General features: G+C 35.2%; 4 protein-coding genes across 9 annotated transcripts; 2 read left to right on the forward strand and 2 right to left on the reverse strand.

Moving 5' to 3' along the window:
* Positions 1 to 373: 373 nt before the first annotated feature.
* On the forward strand, positions 374 to 3,494 carry LOC128674117 (putative nuclease HARBI1). The gene is made up of 6 exons (XM_053752464.2): positions 374 to 914; positions 1,505 to 1,695; positions 1,772 to 1,904; positions 1,999 to 2,140; positions 2,834 to 2,951; positions 3,022 to 3,494. The coding sequence occupies exons 1-6, from the start codon at positions 693 to 695 to the stop codon at positions 3,293 to 3,295; spliced, it is 1,080 nt and encodes a 359-aa protein (XP_053608439.1). The 5' UTR covers positions 374 to 692; the 3' UTR covers positions 3,296 to 3,494.
* LOC128674090 (nuclear pore complex protein Nup93-like) lies at positions 3,455 to 10,041 on the reverse strand. The gene is made up of 15 exons (XM_053752411.2): positions 9,659 to 10,041; positions 9,333 to 9,513; positions 8,857 to 9,159; positions 8,333 to 8,475; positions 7,980 to 8,213; positions 7,598 to 7,739; positions 7,198 to 7,366; positions 6,741 to 6,846; positions 6,223 to 6,308; positions 5,785 to 5,911; positions 5,446 to 5,611; positions 4,870 to 4,950; positions 4,280 to 4,516; positions 3,812 to 4,003; positions 3,455 to 3,630 (listed from the first exon to the last, which is right to left on the reverse strand). Exons 1-15 carry the CDS (start codon positions 9,826 to 9,828, stop codon positions 3,511 to 3,513), a joined length of 2,457 nt encoding a protein of 818 aa, XP_053608386.1. The 5' UTR covers positions 9,829 to 10,041; the 3' UTR covers positions 3,455 to 3,510.
* A 432-nt stretch (positions 10,042 to 10,473) lies between these two features.
* On the forward strand, positions 10,474 to 19,299 carry LOC128674074 (uncharacterized). 3 transcript variants are annotated; one of them, XM_053752390.2, is made up of 2 exons: positions 10,474 to 10,676; positions 16,388 to 19,299. In XM_053752390.2, exon 2 carries the CDS (start codon positions 16,454 to 16,456, stop codon positions 19,043 to 19,045), a length of 2,592 nt encoding a protein of 863 aa, XP_053608365.1. In that variant the 5' UTR covers positions 10,474 to 10,676; positions 16,388 to 16,453; the 3' UTR covers positions 19,046 to 19,299. The 3 variants fall into 3 exon arrangements, with proteins under 3 accessions (XP_053608365.1, XP_053608357.1, XP_053608373.1); XM_053752382.2 differs by having other exon boundaries at positions 10,478 to 10,713; XM_053752398.2 differs by lacking the exon at positions 10,474 to 10,676 and adding an exon at positions 10,803 to 11,196.
* LOC128674094 (zinc finger protein ZFP2-like) lies at positions 18,356 to 22,730 on the reverse strand. 4 transcript variants are annotated; one of them, XM_053752435.2, is made up of 5 exons: positions 22,351 to 22,730; positions 21,695 to 21,833; positions 21,194 to 21,283; positions 20,799 to 20,996; positions 18,356 to 20,535 (listed from the first exon to the last, which is right to left on the reverse strand). In XM_053752435.2, exons 1-5 carry the CDS (start codon positions 22,507 to 22,509, stop codon positions 19,562 to 19,564), a joined length of 1,560 nt encoding a protein of 519 aa, XP_053608410.1. In that variant the 5' UTR covers positions 22,510 to 22,730; the 3' UTR covers positions 18,356 to 19,561. The 4 variants fall into 4 exon arrangements, with proteins under 4 accessions (XP_053608410.1, XP_053608401.1, XP_053608427.1 ...); XM_053752426.2 differs by having other exon boundaries at positions 21,194 to 21,301; positions 22,351 to 22,686; XM_053752452.1 differs by lacking the exon at positions 22,351 to 22,730 and adding an exon at positions 22,075 to 22,334 and having other exon boundaries at positions 21,194 to 21,301.
* Between the last annotated feature and the right edge of the window lie 229 nt (positions 22,731 to 22,959).

Consider the following 22,959-nt stretch of genomic DNA (forward strand, 5'->3'; position numbering starts at 1 on the left):
ATATAGACGTCATACAGGTAAGTTCTTCAGTCAAAATCAAGATTATATCAGTTTATGACCACAGTTGACCAAATAATGCAGAACATAATCTAAAATAGTGTTATTATTTTCAGGATAATCCACTAAATTCTTCCTTTTTCCTTTAAGCTCGCACCACGAATGCGTAGAAGGTATTTTTGGTCGTAAATCTGCAACAATATTGAAAATTGGCGTTTTTTGCCTACATTGGCAATGTTTGTGTACCTTAGTTGTACCAGTAGCGCCATCTGCGCTGAGCTTTGCGTAATATGCCCTATTCCATGAAAATAATAAAGCTTATTTTGTCACTTACTTCATAAAATTTAGCATTGCCATAACGAGACAAAACACACTCTCACTAGTCTGTCTGTAAGGCCATGGTCTGTATCCCGTGTCTGTAAATGAGTTAGTTCTTCTCGGCGGCGGCGCATCGCGGGACGATACGATAATGTGCATTTCGTAAAAATTACTGAATCACGCTAGTATCTAGTCTGTCCCCTTTGCCTTTCCATATAGATAAATGAGACATTCTGGTGTGCTTTGAAAACAGACAAAAAACAGCTGATTTGCACTTGCACAATGTATTTTTGTATGTAGGTGTCTACACTTCACATTTACGTTTAAAATAATACCTAGGTATTACATAAAATGCAAAATAGAGACAGACATTAAAAATGAATACACTATTGAAAATTCAAATGCTTCGTGGTAGTGCTTATAAAGAACGTATTAATCGGCATATTCTTCGTGATACTTCGGATTGTATCAATTTACCTGATCAGTACTTGCTAAGAAATTGTGGAGTGAATAGGACCATTTTTCACCAAATATTAAGAATATTGGAACCAGTGGTACCTAGAACGCAACGGTCCAATGGAATACCATTCCCACTAAAGGTACAAAAATCTTCTTTCTAAATAATACTCAATTTAATCTTCTTAATTTTTCCATTTATATTTAATTATTTACATCTTTTTTTTACTATAAAATGCGAAACTTTGAATGCTTGAGAGTAACCATGTTTGTTCTCGATCACGCGAAAACTACTAGAGGTGTTGCAAAGAAATTTAGTACTCAGGATATACCACGTAGAACCTGGTATAGCACTTAGGGTTTTGTGCTGTTATCCCCTAAATTTTACGGAAAAGCGAAGCCCCTGAATTGACGACCTCGGTGGCGCGCAGTGGCAAGGTTCTTGCCACTGAACCGAGGTCCCGGGTTCGATCCCCGGTCGGGTCATGATGGAAAATGATCTTTTTCTGATTGGCCCGGGTCTTGGATGTTTATCTATATATGTATTTGTTATATAAAATATAGTATCGTTGAGTTAGCATTCCATAACACAAGTCTCGAACTTACTTTGGGGCTAGCTCAATTTGTGTGATTTGTCCTAATATAAATAATATAAAAATAAATATATTTATTGAACAAGTACCTATACATGTTTGCACTTCTAGGACTTCTTTTCAAATCAACCTTTAATCAGGTCCTGGTCACCTTGTCATTCCTTGCCAGTGGATCACATCAAAAGTCTGTTGGGAAAGATTTCAACATTAACATATCTCAAAAATCTGTAAGCAGAGTCTTAAAAACTATAATTGAAGGACTGAATGTTGTGCTTGATTGCTGGGTGGTGTTTCCTAGCACTGTAATCCAAAGGGAACAAATCAAAGAAGGGTAAGACTTTATTTTTTTGACATATTTTAATTTCATACTAAAAGAAATTAAAAAAATCCTAACACTGGAATTACAGGTTTTACAGAAAATACCACTTTCCTGAAACTATTGGATGCCTTGATGGGACCTATGTTGAAATTGTGTGTCCAAGAGATGATGAAGAAGCTTTTTTTGACAGGAAAGGACAGTACTCCATTCATGCACAAATTGTAAGTCCAAAAGTAAAATACTGTTGAAAACCAACACATTATTTGTGGATACTGGCAAGGTATATTGGCCACTACAAAATGATCGAAATTCCAGATTTGTGATGCTGACACAAATATAATTGCAGTATGCTGCAGATTTGGTGGTGCAGCAAGTAATGCTTATATTTGGAACAAAACAACCATTAGGCCTTTTATTGAAAACATGAGCAGGCAAGGTGAAGCAGGATGGCTCATAGGTTTGTGTTTAGATATTTTATATAAATAAATAATAAATATATTAGGACAAATCACACAGATTGAGCTAGTCCCAAAGTTGAAGACTTGTGTTATGGAATACTAACTCAACAATACTATATTTTATAACAAATACATGTAACATCCAAGACCCAGACCAATCAAAAAAAGATCCATTTTCCGTCATGACAGGACTGAGGATCGAACCCGGGACCTCTTAAGTCAGAGGCAAGAACTTTACCACTGTGCCACCGAGGTTGTCATTCATCAATCAATGCTTACTTTTGTGATTCACATGAATATACTTCCATCAATTACTATTTTGATGTTAGAATACTAAAGGTGTAGTTATTCGGTATAACTGCACATACTACTTTCTGATGCCTAACCACAGGCATTAGTAGACAGCCAGTGGGTGTGGGAATCAATCAATCAATTTTTATTGTGTAAACAGGTAAGATGTCACAAAAAACTACTAAACTATTTGTACTCCTGAGGGCAGGACACAGAGTCCTGTATAGTTTTTTGTGAAATCTTATATTACCTGTTTACACAAATAAAAATTTATTGATTGGGCTAGAATGAGCATTCACTATTTTGGTATTACCATACCTTAATACTATCAAAGATACTATTGCCATTAGCATTATTTTTGAACTTGCATCCTACTAGATTTGAGCATATAATTTTTTTAGCTGACACGAAATACCCTCAACGACCATGGCTAATGACGCCTATAGCTCACGCTCCACAGGGCACTCCAGAATCTCAATACAACCACTTTCACGGCCGCACCAAGACTTGCATAGACAGGTAGGTACTCTATAAACCATTATGTTTTACTATGATATAGCCAGATTAGTAACAAAGATTTTTATTTCAGATGTATTAGCAAAATGAAAAGCAGATGGCAGTGTCTCCACAAGCGTCCGTTACACTACACACCCTTAAGGGCCGCTAAGATTATAAACGCATGCGCCGTCCTTCACAACTTGTGCATAAAGGCAGGGCTGCAAGATCCCACACCATACATAGACACAAATCCATTGGAGTTGCTCAATGAAGTGACTGAAATGCCTGATGATAATGTCAATGATCTGTACATGGGTTTAGAAGTGAGGAGACAACTTGCTGAAAGAATCTATTATAGTGTTTAGTTTATGGTAAATTGAGGAGATAACTTGATGAACGAATATGGTGAATTTAGCCAGCTTTGAGTGCTAGAAGTGATGATCTTATTGTTATTAATCAAGAATGAAATTACTTATGTTTAAAGACTGATAGATATAAACTCAAAATGTAACAGAAACAGAGTATTATCAATTAAAAATACTTTATTCTTAGCTCATAATTTAATGACTCATGTTATTTGCTAATGCATCAATATCTGTATCTGCGCGAGCTGGCTGTAGGTGTCGCCGGGCATCCTGTACGAGATGTTGCCAGCAAACGTGTTCAGCACCTCGGCTTGCTCCCGGAGCCATTCCACTTGCTGAAATAATGAGTTTAATATTAATAATAGCACGTTACATGTGTACCTATGTTAGTGGAAAGTGGAATTTTATTAAAATTTTCTTCAATATGTTAGTGGAATCTGGGTTCCTCTCAACGGTTGGAGCAATCTGTGAGACAGAGACTCTGTCTCGTCCTCACTGAGAGAGAGAGACACTGACCTGGTTGTTGTTGTAGCCGGGCAGCTGCGTGTGCGCACGCAGCGCCTGCCTGCGCGCGAGCAGCATGGCGCAGAGCGCGCGCAGCACGGCGGGCAGCGCGCGCAGCAGCTCGCCGCGCGCGCCGCGCGCCCACACCACGCGCTCCTCTAACTCGCTCGCGCTCAGCGGCACCAGCTCGCACGACCGGAGGGTCTGACGACATCAAGTTTGGAATCAAAACGTCCGTCATTTACAACAGTAAATGACGGATGTAGTGTAACAAATAAGAATACGTAGTATGATAAGTGATAAGTACGTAAAATAATCGTAAATGTGAATTATGCAAATTAAGTATTAGACCACTGTTACCGAAAGATATATCGAAAAGAATCAAAGGTATTATTCATTATAGTAATTTAATAAATTTTGTAAGGACCTATACTAGAAAAAAACATAAAATTTCAAAGGAAAACCAGAATGGATAATTACCTCAAGCGCAGCGTCATAGTTTTCGCTGTGGAACTGATCGAAAAAGGTCATGAGCTTGCACAGCTTAGTGTAGGCGTCGACCAGCGCGGCGGGCAGACTGTGGTCGGCGGCCCGCAGCTTCCTGGTCACGTGGTCGGCCAGCGCCGCCAGCCGCTCCCGCAGTCCGCCCACACCACCGCCACTGTTCACCACTTGCGCTAGCAGCACGCAGAATAATTCTAGAACCTTCTCCAGTTTCTGCAAATACACAGGATATATTATTACACTTCAACCTGTCCCGGCGACGCACGATTAAAAACATAACAAACCTTCAGGAATCACACTATTGGTAAAAACCGTACAAAAATCCGTTTTTGAGTGAGACGCGACAAGGGGAATTCTTTTTATGATATAAAAGGATTTAACTAAATTACGAAAGATCAAGTTATCTGAGAACTGCCGTAAAAGTTTTGATTATAATGGAACCAGGTTGATAATACTAAATAATAGATTTATTTGGAAGTTATGAAAACTTCAATTGTATTTATTTATGTGGATATGGATCCAAAGGCTAGAGAGAAAATTGATCAGGATTAATATGAACAACTTACCTCAGCAATATCATACATTGTTATGGCATCTTCAAAGAGACCTTTATTCACTAATTGTTCCGCAACATTGAGAGCTATCACCTAAAACGAAAAAAGATTTTATACATCTTTATAGGGGCTCCAGAGCTGTCAGCTCTTATCAGCTCCTGATAATAAAATGGGAGGCGTTGTGGCGTATGGTTCCGCAACCTCTTTAATTCACTTCTTTCACTTTCCACCGAAAAATTGGCTAGAAATTTATTTTGCGATTAGTCCGCCTTTACGCTCATTCTTTATACTGCTGGGCAAGAAAAAAAATATGCGACCCACCTGATGGGTAGTGGAAGTTATTTATGTTTTACCTAATTATAACTTCTTCTGTAAACGGTGCAATAAAGTAAATAGTCCCAAAGTAATCTCGAGACTTGTGGACTTGTTGTGACTCAATGATACTATATTCTATAACATACATATACAAAATCCCCAGATTTTCCATCTTGGGCATCGAACCGGGGACGTCCAGTGTAGCAGTTATATAACCACTAAGCCATGGAGGTCGTCAAGAGTTCTATATCTTCCAAATAAATTCATCAATACCTTTGTATCAATCTGTGTGTTGTTGAACTCATCCAACAGCCCAACCCCTCGAACCACAGTCCCGGGCTCCACTCGTCCGAACAGCAAATCGTAGTCCCTGCTCTCCAGTGCCAGGTCTGTGCAACAACACATGAACAGGTTCTTGCCGCTGGGGTCTTTGAGATTCCTGATAATAAAAGTAAAAAAACAGTTTGGTATTAAACAAGTAGACCATTTCACTGAATAGGGTTTGATTGATATGGAAATTAGACGTGTAGATAATTTGGGCATTTTGAACAGATAAATCCATCAGAAAAATGGATAAGTAGGCCAATAGTGGCCAGTCTTATAAATACTTACCTCAAAAAAAAGTAATAATGCAACGCTTCCGAGGGGTCAGTTAGTTCAAATTTTCTAACATATAATAGAAGCAGCCGCGCCAAGTTGAGCCGTCGCAGTGGCGATGGGTCGTCGGTATCCACAGATACTGTAAATAGATTAAATGATCATATGAAATCGCAAGTAGCTGCCACTGTGCGTATACATTTGCAAGTGATTCCCATCCTTATTCGCTGTTGTGCCCCTTCATATTACATGTCATTAAATAATAACTGGTTGTCACTTACATGCCATATTCCAGTTAGTGTACAAGCATGCCAATAACTGGCACGTGACGTCGGCTGACATGCAAGTGTGCTAGCTACAGGCATGTGTATTTCAGCCTTAACATTCAGCAGTATGCAGCCAGAATGGTTTGCAAGCTATAGCTAAATGCAGTATACCATAGAGCAGACTTACACAAAGGTGCCTGAACATTACGGGGAGTGCCCAACATGTACACATCATGCAGCGCTAACGCCATATGCACACCATGTACTTGATATCTGTAAGATAAAAATATGTTAAGGAAAAAATATAACAAATTGGTATATTTGTGAAACTAACATAAGGTAAAACCACATTACGGAAAATATATAGGAAACCCCAGACTCAATGGGAAAAACCGTTACAAATAGATAGCTCGTACCTTGTAACAATAACTCATTCTGTAAGACCTAAGAAGAAATGGATACTGTGTCAAGGATAGTATGAACAGGACAGGAGTATCAATGCAAAAGGCAAATGACAGAACTAAATGGAAGGAACTAGGAACATAAGATCAAGAAGAAGAAGAACTATTTCTGTGAAAATTTAAAGTTCCTACCTGTTATCGTTTGAGACAGCCACTGATGGGCTGACAGACAGCACATGCATATCAATAAGAGTTCTCTTTCATCCCACGAAAAACGACCCTTTTTAAAAACCGATGTACCTACCTTGGTATTCTGGATAAAAATTCAATAGCTGGTTCGAATTGTCCAGTAAGGGTCAACACTTGGAAGTATACAAGTGGCTTCTCGTATGCATGGTAATGAGTCTCCCCTAAAAAAAAGAATGTTCAATAAAGATATACAGTCATGCTTTTTTAGACTATAATAGTATAAAGCGGACAATGAAGTCGACGTGTATTCGAAATACTCGTATGCGCCCAGAAAATGATACAAATTAGTATCTACAGTCTTTCAGCATGAGTAGGTATTAACATGAAGCTATTCATTTACTGGAGAATATACTGTTATTTTTTTTACAGTAGCCACCCAAGTTAGTTTCGCTGAAAAAAAATTGCATTTGCGATAACTCCGCCTTTGCCTTCATTTTATAGTTGTTACTACGCTATGTTCTGTAAATGGTGCAATAGAGTTGATCTATCTATAACATGTAAGATTTGCTTACCATATTCTTCAAGTATGAGTTTCTGTAGATCGGAGTAAGAGAAAGAGTCCGTGTCGTTGTTGGAGCGAGCCTTGATGACGGAAAGCTTGAGCCAGAGATAGTCGTCGGCCGTGCGTGCCACCTCGCTGTGCTCGTCGCTTACGTCGCAACACCCTATTACGCAGTACACCTGAAATTGTACGACATTAGTGTCGCCGAAAAATCGACAGTGAGAAGGCTATAGAAACATCTAGGACAATCAAAATTGATATCAATTATTTATTTTTTGATATGATTGAAACTATCAATAGTACTACTGAGTTAGTTGATTTGCTCTCTTTGTCTTATCTTCTCATCAATAGTAGCACTATCGGGACACATAGCATAGGAATATGAAAGGGAGAAGCAACAAATAACTTACAGCTCTTTTATATGGGTCCGTAGAGTTGCGAACTTGGATTCGGTACTGGAAGTTAATGGCAGTTTGTAACTTATCGCTAAGGGGTTTCTCAGGGCTCCTGATGTGCTCCTCCAAAGCTGCTATGAACTCCTCGTGATCACGGCTGAAAACGACAATGTTTTTAAGAATTTAAAGTATTAAAATTTTTGTTCAAAGCTACAAAACTTGAAATGATAACATTTCAATATATGGGTAGTTTAACTTTTAAGTTTATCTATTAATTCCCAAAAATAGATGAAGGATGACATACTGTATGCAGAAGGCTTCCAACCAGGTCAGCCAAGACACTTTGAAAATACTTTGGGAACTCTGTGCTGAAATGATGATTATGAGATAAACTTACCCAGCTTTCCGCAAACAGTGCAACGCGGCATTCGCGTCGCCGCTGCGCAGACAGTAGTACACCATGGGCCAGAGCGGGCGCTCGTCCACGACGCCGTCGGCGAGCCCCTGCGCCGCTGGCCCCTGCAGCCGCAGCCCCACGAACCCGCGCGCCAGCGGGTACGTGCCCGGCTCGCCGCCGCGCAGCGCCAGCGACGGGTTCGAGCGCACCACGTCGCTCATGTATTGCTTGTATCTGTTATAGGTCATAATTCCAATGCACCACTCTCAATAGTTAAGATAATGTATGATGAAACGGAGCTTTAAGGTACACTTAATTTATTATTAGTAAAAATTGGATAAAACAAAGCATACCTTTTTTCCAAATATTTCTTTCCTTGGCCAATAAGACATTGTTGTATAGTTTGATTTCCTCTAGCTTTCAGTGGATCTTCTTCTCTCACAAGAGCTGGTATGTTGGCCATATGTTTTATAATTTCCCACATTTCTTTCACTTTCTGAAATAACACATAAGTGTGAGGTAGATATTCAACTTTTTAATTTTAGAAAGACTAGATAAAACTTCTTTATATATAATCTCAGATCTGATTACTATTATATAAGTATGCCAACATCCTTACAAATATATAAAGAAGCCCCCCTATTACATTTGTGGTCTTGTAAATTATGTCTGGTAGACATAATTTTCCACAGTTTTCACCAATAGATAGTGTGATTTCTGAGGAAGATTTAGGTGTATAAATTATTATTATTTTACCAGAGTAAAACCGGTACAGGCCCCTAGTTTAATGTCAATAATTTTTACTCTGAACAAAATTTTATATAACAGTAACAATACAAGAAGGTGTTATCAATAAAGTAGCTAAAATGTCACTTACTGGATCATTAAACTCTTCAGCAACCTGTGCAAACTTTTGATGCAGTGCTGTTCTTGACTTAGACCCTTGGAACACAAGCTTATTGTACTGGCGCACTTGTCTAGCATATGCCGCTTCAATATTATCTAACATAGAGTGACCAAACTTCTTCGGAGCATCTGCAATGCTTGGAGGTTCTGGTGTACGTTTCAAGTCCAACCAGTTCTGAGATGGACCAATCATAGCATTCATTAGCTTTATCTTTTCTCTATTCCATTCAGAAAGCATGTGCTCCCATTTTTGATCTTCAGTTGTTTGTAAAGACTTGAAATAGAAATAACTTTCATAAACTTAATAGGTATGACATTCAATTGGTTTAAAAATTAAACATTTCTTATTTTAGTGGGAAAATCATTTGATAGGCCAGTGTTTGAACATGTTAAGACTATTTTAACATGTTTTTAATAAGTTGGTACCTATTATGATAATATACTTACATTTTTGTTGACTTCATCAATAAGAGATAGGATAGCATTTTCCCTTTCATTCTTCAAAAAGCTTTCAATGTCTGAATCAGCTATTGGTTGTAGAGGTTCAAAGGTACGCTTCGAACTGAGAGTTTCTAATTTCTGTGATATTTGTTGAAGATCTATGCCTTTTGATCCAAACAGGAGGTGTCTGTAATAAGTCAAGGTTAAGTTAAAATGAAGCCGAAGAAAAGCTAAAATACACCTTCCAGCAATTTATGACCAGACGAGTAGATGAAGATAATGTAATTTCTGATCTGAATGCAATAAATAGTAATAAAATCGAAAAAACGCACGCTTGAATATCGTTGGCGCCAGATTGAATTACTCTCGAGTAAAGTTCTTGAGATGCTTCCAACACTTGTCCCAAGGACCTTTCAACCCTCGGCAGCTCTTCATTCCCTTCGATTTCAGTTGTCAGCTGCTCTGCCTGTTGCAATAATGTACTAAAATCCTCATCCGCCATAGCTTATATGTATAGGTTATATTCCAGAAGAAGTAAGCTTTCAATTCAACAACATTCACAAAACGAAATAACAGATTTAGTTTTTAATTGGAATTGTATTAAACTTTGCAAATCATATATAAAATTATTGTTTGTTGAAATAAAAAACAGAAAACCGGTAGAAAAACACGACGCCAGTTTACCAAATTTGATTGTAAAACAAGTATGACTTTGACAGCTGGACAATGATTTTTATTTTATTTTTAGAAACGCAAGCGTTCAACTATGCAACAGAAATTTACACTTAAAATCGTTTAGGTGTGCATTGCAGTTATTATATCTGTGCATTTATGCATGTCATGTAATAAGAATAATTTGCGACCACTGCACCATCAAGCTCATCAATACACAAACAGTACTCACACAAACAACATGCCTAATAACTACACAATCTATATCCACCTATAGGTATACTCTCCTCCGTTTTCGTGATTCGAAAGCGTGGATTTAGTAAGTGCTTCCGGAATCTTCAGTAAGTAGGTATGTAAAAACAAAAAAGTATTACTTTTGAATTTATGGCATTTGCAAAATCCTCTCCCATGCAATTAAATAATTAATTTCAATTAAATAAATTGCCGTAAGTTTTCTCAACTTTTCGCGCCATTAGACAGTTTGACTTTTCAGTTTAGGTCAGCGCAAATGGCAACCCTTTCGAATTCAACAAAAACATGTTTTCAAGAGTGGGAAGGATTAGTCAGTCTGACTCATACAACTGTTCACTGTTGTACACGTAGGTACAGTACACTGTTGTTATAGTCCGACTTCAGATAGTACAGGTCTCGGTCAACTCCATCAATGTGGCATCTCTGGTGAGGAAAAAACATCATCAAATTATTTTTTGCACCTGTAAGTAGCTACCTACCTTAGAACTTGTATACTTGCCTATGTCTTACTTTTTATAGTACCTATCTATACCTATTTATCGTAGTTACACATGGGACACAGAATTAAATCTGAACTGATGTTTTCCATCGAGTTTCTCCAAACCAATTTGAGGTCTACAAAACGCTTGGACAAACTTCTAACCGGATTTTACCTAGGTACTTAGGTGTAGTCCAAATTGTTATTAGCAATGCCCTGATGTTTGGCTTCTGTGAGAAATTCGTATTTTAGATAACTGATGAAGTATTTGCATCATCCATAATAAATAAAATAATTACTCCATTATGCCAGCTCCACTTTCGCCGAATTCAACACATGCAGAATCGAATGCGTGAATATTGCATAATTTGTATGAGAGCTTATTTACCGCAAAGAAAAACCAATGTATACCGAACTGCTAAAATTTGGCAAACTGTTCGACGACAGTGTGGAGCCGGCATAATATGGGTAAGTAACACCTGGTTTTTGTGTTTCGAGGGTGGTGGCAGACAAAATAAGAGAAAAATGGGAAACCTGTTCTCTACTGCATTATTGATATAGGTGTAGTAATGGAATAAGAATCCTATCTTTAAAGGCGAAAGTTTGAATGTTTGTTGACTCAATTTCACGCATCCGAACTGATAAATCATCAGATAAGATTATAAAAGTACTTAATTAGATATTTTTTGTAATATAACACTTATAAAAGGACGTAGGTAGGTATGTTTCTTTCGCAAGAATAGTCTTCTAATATTTATCGCAATAAAGGAATAATTTACAGACTATTTATTATAATATTACTAAAACAATATCTCCATAACACGCTGCAGTGTGTTTATAGAGATAATTGTATTAATCAACATATCCATACTGTTTCTCCGGTTGCTGATAAAGTATTAAAAATGGTGTTTCAAAAGTGTTAGCCAGGCAGATGTATCTAGCAGTTAATCTATCAGAGTAAAACAGTTTATTTATCAGATTACAATATGATATTTTATCAGAAAGTGGTGAAACAATATTACAACCTATAACCCTTAATATTACAAGTTTATTTGCAAGAGAAATTAAAAAATAATAACACTATTTTAGGTTATGTTCAGCATTATTTGGTTAACTGTCGTCATAAACTGATATAAACTTGATTTGACTAAAGATCTTACCTGTATGAAGTCCATATTTTAATAAGTCTTCACGTGTGAAGCGTTCCGAGCTTTTTTTCGACCGTTTCTGCACCGGAATATGCCACATTGTTGTATATTTTCACAAACGAATGCTTACATAATGAAAGGATTAATAAAGTACTCTAAAATAATCGTTTTAATCGACATAGCAAAAGGCGGCAGAGCTTTTGTGTATATATACCTAACATACAGTGCTGTACTCTGGCGGGATAAATGTGCAGTAATACTCCCTATTAGATCAACATAGCGGGCAACAGCTTGTTGTGTATAAAAATAAATAGAATAAATTAACGGTATGCCTGACAAGTGTGAGTCATCCAAATATTGCACCACAGATTTCACAACATTAAAGCTGCCTGTGAATAAATATAAATCTGATGAAAAGATGGACAACTTGTCTCAACGCGTTTGTGAATATTCCTAGGTATAAATGAAGTCGCATTCGTAAAATTAAATCGTCTGAAAAACAATACCGGTTGGATGTTAGGACATTGAAGAAAATGAGGTACCTACTCATCTAAAGCTATTGTTTCTACAAGAACAAAATGAAAATGAAAATGAAAATGAAAAATGAAAAAATCTTTATTTCTTCAACATACATTGTTTTATGAAAACTAGTTGATGAAGTCTCCTTTTAAGCATGCATAACACGCCTGTGCCAGGAGACTCCGCTCTTCCTTAGCACTATTATCATAACATAAAGAAATATAATCATCATTTATAAAAAAAAAAAAAAGAATATACATACATAAACATACATACATATACATACACAATACTTACATATAAATTATATATACATATATATATATATATATATATATATATATATATATATATATATATATATATACAATTACATACATATACATTACACTTACAGCAAGAACAAAAAGTTTTTTTTTTTTTTTTTAATTAGGTTTTTCTAATTATTGTAATAGTCACTTTAAATCGTCTTTTCCAATAAATTTTCCACTTCAACATAACTTAAATTTTGTAACCAGTTTATAATTATTGATTTACATTCGTATGGAGTTTTATCACTTATATTGATTTGTTTATCTATCTTATTATACAAATATGCTGAGCGTTTTTCAAACTGAACTCTTGCAAATGCCGTATTGATAACAGGAACCGCTACCGCATTCATTTTTCTCCTTCCAGCTTCAACATTCGGGTTATAAGAAACGGATTTATGTTTTTTTAAGATTAAGTTAATAATGTATAATTTTCGGACCGACAATATTTTACTCACTGAATATAATTCATGTGTTGGGAATGTTCTTTTTTTAAAATACATTACTTTGAGCAGACTTCGCTGAGCTCTTTCTACATCCAGAAAACGAGTCTTAAGGGCACCGCCCCAGACTGGGATGCAGTAAGAAATGATTGATTGGACCAAAGAAATGTAAATATAGTTAAGTATATTCTTAGAGCCATTGGTGTTAGAACCTTTGCCCGGGGCGATATATCTCAGGTTCTTAAATATCCATATAAATTTACGTATCCTAGATGCCAACTGTTCTAATTGAGGATACCATGACAATCTTTGGTCCAGGATCACACCTAAGTATTTTGTCTGACTTACTTTCTTAATAGATGGACAATTACAACATTCAATTGTCGGATTTTGACATGTATGAATTTGCATAGAGAAATCTAGTGACGGTTGAGTATTTTTATAGATACTGAAACACATGAAATTAGTTTTTTCTGTATTAAGGGTAAGCAAGTTATTTTTAAGCCATGTCGCGATCCGGGACACACCCCGCTCCGCATTTCTCTTTATATCAGTCCACGTTGACCCAGTGAAGACAATTGATGTGTCATCAGCATACGAAAATAGTTTGGCCCCATCAAGAGTCAGGTTGCAAAGATCGTTTATATAAACGAGAAACAGGGTAGGTCCCAGAACACTACCTTGTGGTACGCCACATGTCACATCAACATCTTCACTCACCGTCTGCCCTAATTTAACTTGTTGCTTACGATTAGTTAAATAATCCCTAAAGATTGCCAATTGAGTATTCCTTACACCAATTATTTCCAATTTACGTAATAGGATAGGGACAGAGACAGTATCAAAGGCCTTCTTTAAGTCTAAAAATATTGACATACACTTCTTCCCATTATCCAGTTGCTTAGTAATTAGAGTGGTTATAGATGTAACTGCATCCTCCGTTGAGATACCATGCCTAAAACCAAATTGGTTTGAAGATAATATATTATATGTCTCAAAGTATTTCAATAGTCTAGAATTGAGCAGTTTTTCTAGTATTTTAGCCAAAACAGGAAGAACGGATATAGGTCTGTAGTTGTTAATGTTGTCTCTGTCCCCATTCTTGAAGATAGGAGTTATCACAGATTTTTTTAGTAAATTTGGAAATATTCCCTTTTTGAAGCAGAGGTTGGCCAGGTGTGTTACTATTGGTATGATTTCGTTTTTTACATATTTAAGATAAGCCGTAGTTATGTTGTCCCAACCTGGGGCACTATCCGATTTTAAATTCATTATTATACTATTAACTTCCTGATAGTCCGTATCTAGCAGAACGAAAGATTGGGGCTGGCTTGGTAGGGAGTTAAGATAATCATTAAGTTCACGGTTATTATTCACGGTTTGTTGGATATCGTTAGCAAGTTTATTGCCAATATCTGCAAAATAGTTATTTACGAAATTTGCAGATTCTAGGGCAGTAGGTTGCATGTTAGATAGTTCGTTGTTTGGGCAATGTTTTTTATTTGTGTATGTTATTGTTTTTATATTTTTCCAAAGCTGTTTGGTGTTATTTATTGAATTTATTAGTAAATTCCTCTCGTATTGTCTTTTTAATTTTTTAATAAGATTATTACAATAGTTTCTGTATCGTGTATATGTAATTTTTTTTATTTCATTAAGAGGGTCGTCACGTGATTTTTTCTGTAATTTATTACGGGTTTTAATACATCTCAGAATACCACTGGTAATCCAGGGTTTTATAATTCTCTTACTTTTTTGTATTTTTATTGTGGTTGTGCTTTCTTCCATCGAGTCTGCCAATCCTTGAATTAAGGTAGCTACTAGAGTGTCGGGGTCATCACAAAATAGAAGTTGCGAAAGATTTTTTTCTTGAAGACATTTTAGTGATTTTTCAAAGTCGATTTTTTTAAAAGTTTTAGAGGCCGTGGGATGTTTTTTCAATTTAGATATACAAAGAAATGTTGTAAGATGGTCGGTAATTGTTGTTGTCATAATAGCAATAAATGCTGATTGTTTTTTCTTGTTTATTTTTAGCATGAAGTGGTCGTAACATTTATTTTCCCTGGTCGGTATAGAATGTCCAGCAAGAATACCATGCGTTGATAACATATCCAAATAAGATGTTCTATTTTTTAATTCATAGTCGTATTCTTTTTCTAATTGAATTATATTGATATTTATATCACCTGTGATAACTATGTTTTGACAAGATTTGATTGATGTTAGATATTGTGACAAGGAATTAATGAACCGTTCCGCATAACGGTTTGAGGGGGAGCGATAGATACCTAAAATTGAATTATTGAATATATCTATTAAATAAAAATATATAAATTAATAAAATATGTAGTTTAATACGTCTTTTTTTCTTGTCTTTGTTATAGTTATATACCTATGTCTGTGTGTCTGTCACACAGAGACATAGGTAGGTATACCTAAGTAGATAGGAGAATTATTTCTTTTATCTATGGAAAATACGATAAATATTTTTTTTATCTATCTCAAGGTAAACCACCCAGTGACTTAGATATTGAAGCCCTCCATTTCTCCTCGTCTGTTGCTCTTGATGCTAAAATAAAACTAAATACTTTAAATTCCCTTTCATCTAATCCCACTCTGAGCATACCAGATACTCAGGGTCGTTCTTTGCGTAGTGCTGAAAACCTTCGTCTAATTACTCCTATCCACTCCCCTGTTTTTTCCAATTCGTTAACTGTACATGCTGTTCGTCTTTGGAATGCTTTACCTTACTCCATCCGGTGCAACTCAAACTCTGAGTACCTTTAAATCTCAGGTCAAGACATATTATTAATCTCTTTGATTAGTTGTTTCTGTATTTCCATTCTCTCCTGCAGTCTCTATATCTTCATAATTCATAATTATGTGCAATATAAGTATATATTTATGTAATATGTGTATGTAAGTTTATAGTATTAACATTTATGATGGTTTATGACATTTAAGTATATTTATATATTAAGTCTATTTTTACAATTGTCAGTTTAATCCGACCCGCATTACTGTATTTCCTCGTCTAGCAATTTCCTAGTCTGAAAGAAATTGCTTACAGCTATAAGGCCGCCTTTTGCACAATGTACTATACCATGTCATGCTATGTGTGATTAGGTATACTTTTTGTACTTATGCTATGTAATTAATTTGTGCAATAAAGAATTTTTGTATTGTATTGCATATATGGATACAATATATTAACATGTAACTATGATTTTATTTTCAGGAATCAGTAACATTGTGAGCTACCTTACCTACTCAGCTTACCTTGAGGAAGCGGTTAACCGCAATCATGGTTAATTATTACATTTATGCCAAAGATTTTTCTGGTTCAACTGATGGAGAAAGTTATTTTCATGAAAATGGCATAAAAACTCTTCAAGATTTTAAAAAAGACGTAGAAAAAATAAAAAAAGAACAATCTACTGACGGAGAACCAATAGCAGAATCGAAAATAATTTACTTACATTGGGGAGATAAATGTTATGAAGTCGACGAAGATATAACTATATTATCATACAAAGAACTCAGCTCTGGACACATGGGTACTTACCCAGAAACTATTATTGAATGGATACAACGAGGAAATTACATCTGCAGAGAAAATAATAAAATTAAATTGCTGTACATCATAACCGATGGTATGATAGATTACGCCAGTTCACACAAATGTTTGAGGTTGAATATAAATATGCATTATGAAAATGTTGTATTTCATGCAATCAACAAAAATGAAGAAGAAATAGACCTTTCTGTAGCTGCGTCTTTTTTCAAGAGCCATTGCACAATTTATAGGAATTATATACTCTATGATAACATTAATATTTCCGAGGAGTTTGACTATGATAAGATAAACGTGGATAATTTTTTCGTCGAAAGAGATAATTTAAAGTCTTACATCAAGCTAAAGTATATCAGTAAAGTAAAAAAAGATGCTATTGCATTGCAAGAAATAGATAAGTTGAAGAAGTTGCGAAATAGATTGTTTGCAGATTTATCATCGAGAACAGAAAAAGGCGAAATTAATCTTAACACAAAGGATAAGGAAACATTTTTGCGAGACTTTGTCAGAACGGATTGGTATTTGAATCTCAATGCTGCATCTCATGATGTGAAAGTTGACATCGAGAAATCCATTTCAACTCTGATCAATTATATTATAAGTGATACAAAATCTTTCTCTTTCGACGCATTGAAATTCGACATGAAATTTGATAAGCCCATAGAAGAAGAACCAATAGTGGATGTTAATTTTACAACTGAACAAGAAATTGAATTTCCTGACATTATTATGTATGATGATAAAGGAATACCTGTTATAGTATTAACTGAATTGAATCTGCTTGACAAAATCATTTTTCATAGAACAGATACGTCGTCTGAAGTGTCGCCTGCTAGTTTTAATAAATTCAAATCGACAATGGATTGCCCGTTATTTTTGGCAAATGATCCAGACATATGTGAGTCTATCGGTTATTTTTATACTTTAAATGTATATAAACAATTATTGGATAGCAATATAAAGACAGAGCCGCGTACGCGAAGACAATTCCATGGTGGCCTCGTACTTATTGATACAGATGAATTTGACAAATATAATGATTACATTTTGTCGGCGACATATTTTAATCATAAAAAAATTCATTACAATATTGGATTATTTTATTACGTGTTATGGAAAAATTGTGAAAATAAAGAATGGATGGATAAAAATGTAATAGAGAAGTTCAAGAATTACACAATGCGACGTATTGAGGCCACAGTATGTAAGATAGGATTGTCATCATTGCCATTGGATCCTCAAGTAAAAACATCATTACCAACTGCGTTGTGGTACTGCGTCGAGTTGTCGTCGTCTATATTCAAAGACGATCCTCTTAATTTCATGCATGAACGTTTAAGAATGTATTATGGTATGGCTCATTGTATGATCGAAATACTGAAAATTTTAAATTATGACTTAGATTTAGAATCTATTGGAAAACGTAGGGATATAATTAGACATGTTATGATTTTGAAAAAAATCCCAAACCAAAGCGAGAAAGTTTATTATTTGTTGGACAAAATATTCAAAAGTACAAACGGATTCCTCATTAGTGAAATTGAACATCCATGCAATTTAAATAAACTCAATTTCCTGAAACTGAATCATAAAGATATGTTGCGGGACGATGACATTGAACAAAAACTTCACTTGAATGACTATGTACATTTAATGAATTTTAATGATTATAGTAAAGCAAAAAACGGTATAAGTATGTTTGATATCTGTGAAAAAACATTTCGTCCTTATTTTACTATCGGCCAAAACAGATCATTTTATACGGAATTATTCGAAATTAGTAAAAAAATCGTAATTAATAATGATGACGACAAAAATAAAATAAATATAACTTATGACGATCTCGATTCGCTCGAGTTTAACAAAATTTTGTCTGTATACAATCTGTTTATACGTTGTGTACAAGATTTAGAGAAATATCCCACCTTACCTGAATACACTGAGTATATTCACAAGAAGAAGAAATATATTGAGGATAAGGTAACCATATTTCCACCTAACGTTTATATAGCCGCTGAAAGCGTGTATTCACGTTATCAGAATATAATGACGAAAGTCGATGTCAAGACATTTATACATGTGACTAAAAGTTATGTGAATCGATCAGAACGTATTAAAGCCGAAGAAGTAGTGAGATTCAGTGATGATAATGAAGTTACAAAATTTATTTTGAGCGAGGAATTAAAAGTGAAATTGCAGATCAAAGCTAAGTCAGGAGCGTCTGGTTCGCCCCAACGCTCCCGACGCCCGCGCCGCCACCGGCACGGTCGCCAGGGCCAGCTGATTAAAGCGTCCCACATGGTCGAATCAGAATCTAAATAAATAGACGTATGACTTACGTTTTTTACTACAATGTCAAATATTTCTTTTCCTGTGATCATTGATACTCGCAAATTATGTACGACTGATTTAAGCAAATAATCGTATATTTCTTGTTATGTTGTTTTAATTGTTTTAATAAATGTATAAATTAAGTTAATGGCTCTGATCTCTTGTAACTATAACTATTGGGAATTCATGTTATTGTCTCCCAAAAACGGTATAATCGAAAATAAAGACATGACATTATGTGATTACTTTTTGTTTTTTTTTACTCATTATTTACCGACACATACATTTTCATTCAATCCGATTCGAAGGACTGTTAAGCTAAACTGCATTGCGTTCTCGTGTAAGCCTTGAACATCCCTCGTTGTATGTATGAATATATAATTACATACAATACAAAATTGAACCTCGAGATAAAGTATTATATATTATCGAAATAAGTATATTTTATCTAGAGCATATATATTTTTTCCAATTTTCTGACCTTGTCATCTACCCTATCGTTTCACATCACTGAGGACATCCATGACACCTCATATGTTCCCTTAGCGTATAACTTCTAGCATACGCTTTACTACAAATATTACATGTAAAAGGTTTCTCTCCACTGTGCTTCAACATATGCTTTTTCAAACCATGATTAGTAATAAATGCCATACCACAGTCACCACACTTCTTGTTCTTATGACCGTGAGTTTGACGCATATGTGTCGCCAAATAATGCTTAATGTTATACTCCCTACTACATATAGGACATACAAATTTATGTGTTATATTATGAACTTCTGACATATGTTTGATTCTATCGTTGTAATGCTTCATCGGCTTAAAACATATCTGGCATTTAAGTTGTCGTTTAGAATGTGCGCTTTCCATATGATTTGCTTTAGAGGTTTTAGTTTTTAATACTTTCCCACATTCGTTGCAAGGGAAATTGCCATTTTCATGAGTTCTCTTATGAACTTTTAGCCTTTTTGAATTTAAAAATGATTTACCGCAAATATCACATATGCAGTTAGCGTAATGTTCGTTCAAATGAGTTGTTAAAGTTCTGAATACATGGAATTCTCTTTTACATATATGGCATGAGTATGGACTAGTGTTGACTTTGTAATCAGCTATACATTCCTTGTAAATGATCTTATTGTGAACGTCGACAAGATGGCGACGCATCGATTCTACGTCCATTAAATTCAAATTGCAGAGTCTGCATTCCAAATTTGAAATTTCGATTTGTAACGAGCGCGGAAATCTTTTAATTTTTTTTAGTTCTCCATTTATGTCGTGATGCACTTGAGATGTGTGTTTTCTGAGGAGATTTATTTCCATGAAGTCCTGGTGGCAGAAGAAGCATTGGAACCAGCTCTTGTGGTGCCTGAAGGGGCAGGCAGTTGTTTCCGTTAGGACAATACAACAAGTTAACATAACACGCTTACGTTCCGACACATGTTTTATGCAGTTGGCTGGGACGAGTTGGTCTTGCACTAAAACAAAAATAACCGTCAAGCAATCAAGCGATTGAGGCGAACGTGTGCTACATGTTTGGTGCATACTGCTCTTGTACTCAATCTCAGATGGACGAATCGTTATGAAGATGCGATCAACACGGGCAGTTCGGCAGCGCCAACTGGCGCCGAAAGCGCTTTCTTGATTGTGTAGTCTATAAGTAAGTTTCTTTGTGTGTTCAGAATAATAGTAACCATAGGAAATGCAATATTACAAATTGGCTTTATCACAAGTTACTTACCTACTCTTTCTTCCTCATCAACATCATGAACTTTCTTAACTAATAATGATATTGGCGCATCAGAATCGTATTCATCTGATTTGATCCTCTTTTTTCGCACACCTTTATTGTTAGTGTTTTGTCTCTTTCTCTTCTTTTCACTATTTGATATTGGCTGTACAGTCTCATCTGTTATATCCAATTTCACTGTAGAGTAGTCTGAAATTAGAAGTCACTAATTTATTTTAAATTTGAGTAATATGCATCAATATTTAATAATCATGTATAGTATTGTTCAAAAGTCAGGAGAAACTGTTGTTTATCGAATTTCCCTATGGGGGCTGGCAAAGTTGTATTTTTATATGGCTATCCGTAATTAATGTATAATCTAAATGTTTATGGCAAATAATACTAACTTTCACTGTAAGATATATCATCCAAGCAGTTTGCACTATGAGTGTCCTCCAACTCTGTTTCCATCTTAATGTCCATATCTTTGTCTTCTTCTGTAAAACAGCAAAACACTATAAAACAAAAATACAGATACCATAGCTGTAATAATAAACAAAACTGTAGTATAAGGGCTTGAATCAAGGTACAAGATCATGAAATGTAAATGTACTACAATAAAGATGAAGAGAGAGAAGAAGAGAAGATTGTAATTTCAAGAAAATAAAAGTTGAAAAGATTATTTGGGAAGTAAATATTATGGTTCTTACTAGAAGTCACACTCAATTATTAGTTAGATGCTGTATAATTTATTTTATAAAATAGCTGTTCTCTGGGGTTTCATACCCATGGTAGAATTAACATGATTGATAAACAGACATTCTCATACACTCACATCCAAACTTTCACATTTACAATTAATTTACAATTGGCAGGATAGTCTAGCCTAGTCAAAAGTATGCATCAACCTGATTTACTACTCCAATGTTCATTAAAATGTTTATTTGCTTGGAGCACTTGTTCTCTGAAATTGTGTGCCTCCCGTAGGTGTCCTACACACAAACTGCAAACCATCCGACTTGGACCCCACTTTGTTATATGAGTCAGCTGAAAAATTATAAATACAGACCAATCAAAATATTCTACAAATAATTAAAGTGCAAAATATTCTGTAAATAATTATAGTTTAAAATAGATTCATTCAAACCAGTCAGTTCATCTATGTTTAAATGTATAAACTTATTACAAAAAGCCAGTCACTGCATATTGATAACAAACTAGCAGCCTATGATGGCTTTACTCAGGTAAAACCATAATGAAGTATGCATACCTACCATAAAGCACTCACCTTATATTCTAAATCACACTATCTATTGATGAAAACAAAAATTCGTCCGGAAGTTTTTGAGTTTAATAATATATAAATACAGACATGATGCAAACAGGGGGACCTCTTTTTATAAGATATAGCATGTCTGTTGTATTCTAAATATAAGATGTAGGTATTTGGACATTATTATTTTTATTATACGTAGATGCCACAAAAGTGGCACATAACACAGCTCAGTCTTGGAACTGCCATTTATAAATTTGAGCAATGTTTAAATAATCAGGTGATGCTCACACTAATCCCAAAACACTGTTGTAGCATATCACCGAAAACTTCTTTTTTACCGGCTTCTGTTATATAGGGAACAGTCATATCCCACAATCCGCAGGCGGACAAGCAGCATCTACAGACGTCAGGTTGGCCAATCCAGCTTCGTAAGTTTTCTATATCCATTTTGAATAGGTACCTATTATAAAGTATTTTTATCTGAAGGTGGGATGAATAGTTCCAGTGAACAGGTAGAAATTACCCTTTCTTTCCACTTTGGTCCAATTCACAAAATAAAAGTTTTATTGCGACGAGCTATTCGTTTGGTTTGTTTTGATTTTTTTTTACAAACTTTGACATCATAAAAAGTCACTGTCAGTAACTACTTTTTATGACTTTAGTAGACTAGTAAGAAACTTGCCAGTATAAAATAAAGCGGAATCTTCCCCAAGAAAACTTATTCAACAGACATTGCTGATTTTCCTTTGCAGTCATAAAAACAATCTTATATAAATATAATACGCAATGTTGATTCACTTTTGTATATTTCTAGCATAAATTTGCATATTCTTTTTGCAACAAACTGTCACGCTTTTTCATATCAATATGGTACCTACCTACCTATATACAAATGTA

Source organism: Plodia interpunctella, chromosome 1 (assembly GCF_027563975.2).
Source record: "Plodia interpunctella isolate USDA-ARS_2022_Savannah chromosome 1, ilPloInte3.2, whole genome shotgun sequence".
Taxonomy (NCBI): domain Eukaryota; kingdom Metazoa; phylum Arthropoda; class Insecta; order Lepidoptera; family Pyralidae; genus Plodia; species Plodia interpunctella.

Excerpts from the sequence above, each read along its gene's own strand:
- LOC128674117 (XM_053752464.2), top strand. The coding sequence starts at position 693 with ATGAATACACTATTGAAAATTCAAATGCTTCGTGGTAGTGCTTATAAA. Across the intron at positions 1,696-1,771 it reads AGGGAACAAATCAAAGAAGG|GTTTTACAGAAAATACCACT; the intron begins GTAAGACTTTAT and ends CTGGAATTACAG. Across the intron at positions 1,905-1,998 it reads ACTCCATTCATGCACAAATT|ATTTGTGATGCTGACACAAA; the intron begins GTAAGTCCAAAA and ends TCGAAATTCCAG.
- LOC128674090 (XM_053752411.2), bottom strand. The coding sequence starts at position 9,828 with ATGGCGGATGAGGATTTTAGTACATTATTGCAACAGGCAGAGCAGCTG. Across the intron at positions 9,514-9,658 it reads GGCGCCAACGATATTCAAGC|ACACCTCCTGTTTGGATCAA; the intron begins GTGCGTTTTTTC and ends GACTTATTACAG. Across the intron at positions 8,476-8,856 it reads CTGAAGAGTTTAATGATCCA|AAAGTGAAAGAAATGTGGGA; the intron begins GTAAGTGACATT and ends GTGTTATTTCAG.
- LOC128674074 (XM_053752390.2), top strand. The coding sequence starts at position 16,454 with ATGGTTAATTATTACATTTATGCCAAAGATTTTTCTGGTTCAACTGAT.
- LOC128674094 (XM_053752426.2), bottom strand. The coding sequence starts at position 22,509 with ATGGATATAGAAAACTTACGAAGCTGGATTGGCCAACCTGACGTCTGT. Across the intron at positions 21,302-21,694 it reads ACATTGGAGTAGTAAATCAG|TGTTTTGCTGTTTTACAGAA; the intron begins GTTGATGCATAC and ends TTTGTTTTATAG. Across the intron at positions 20,997-21,193 it reads TGATATATCTTACAGTGAAA|ACTACTCTACAGTGAAATTG; the intron begins GTTAGTATTATT and ends TTCTAATTTCAG.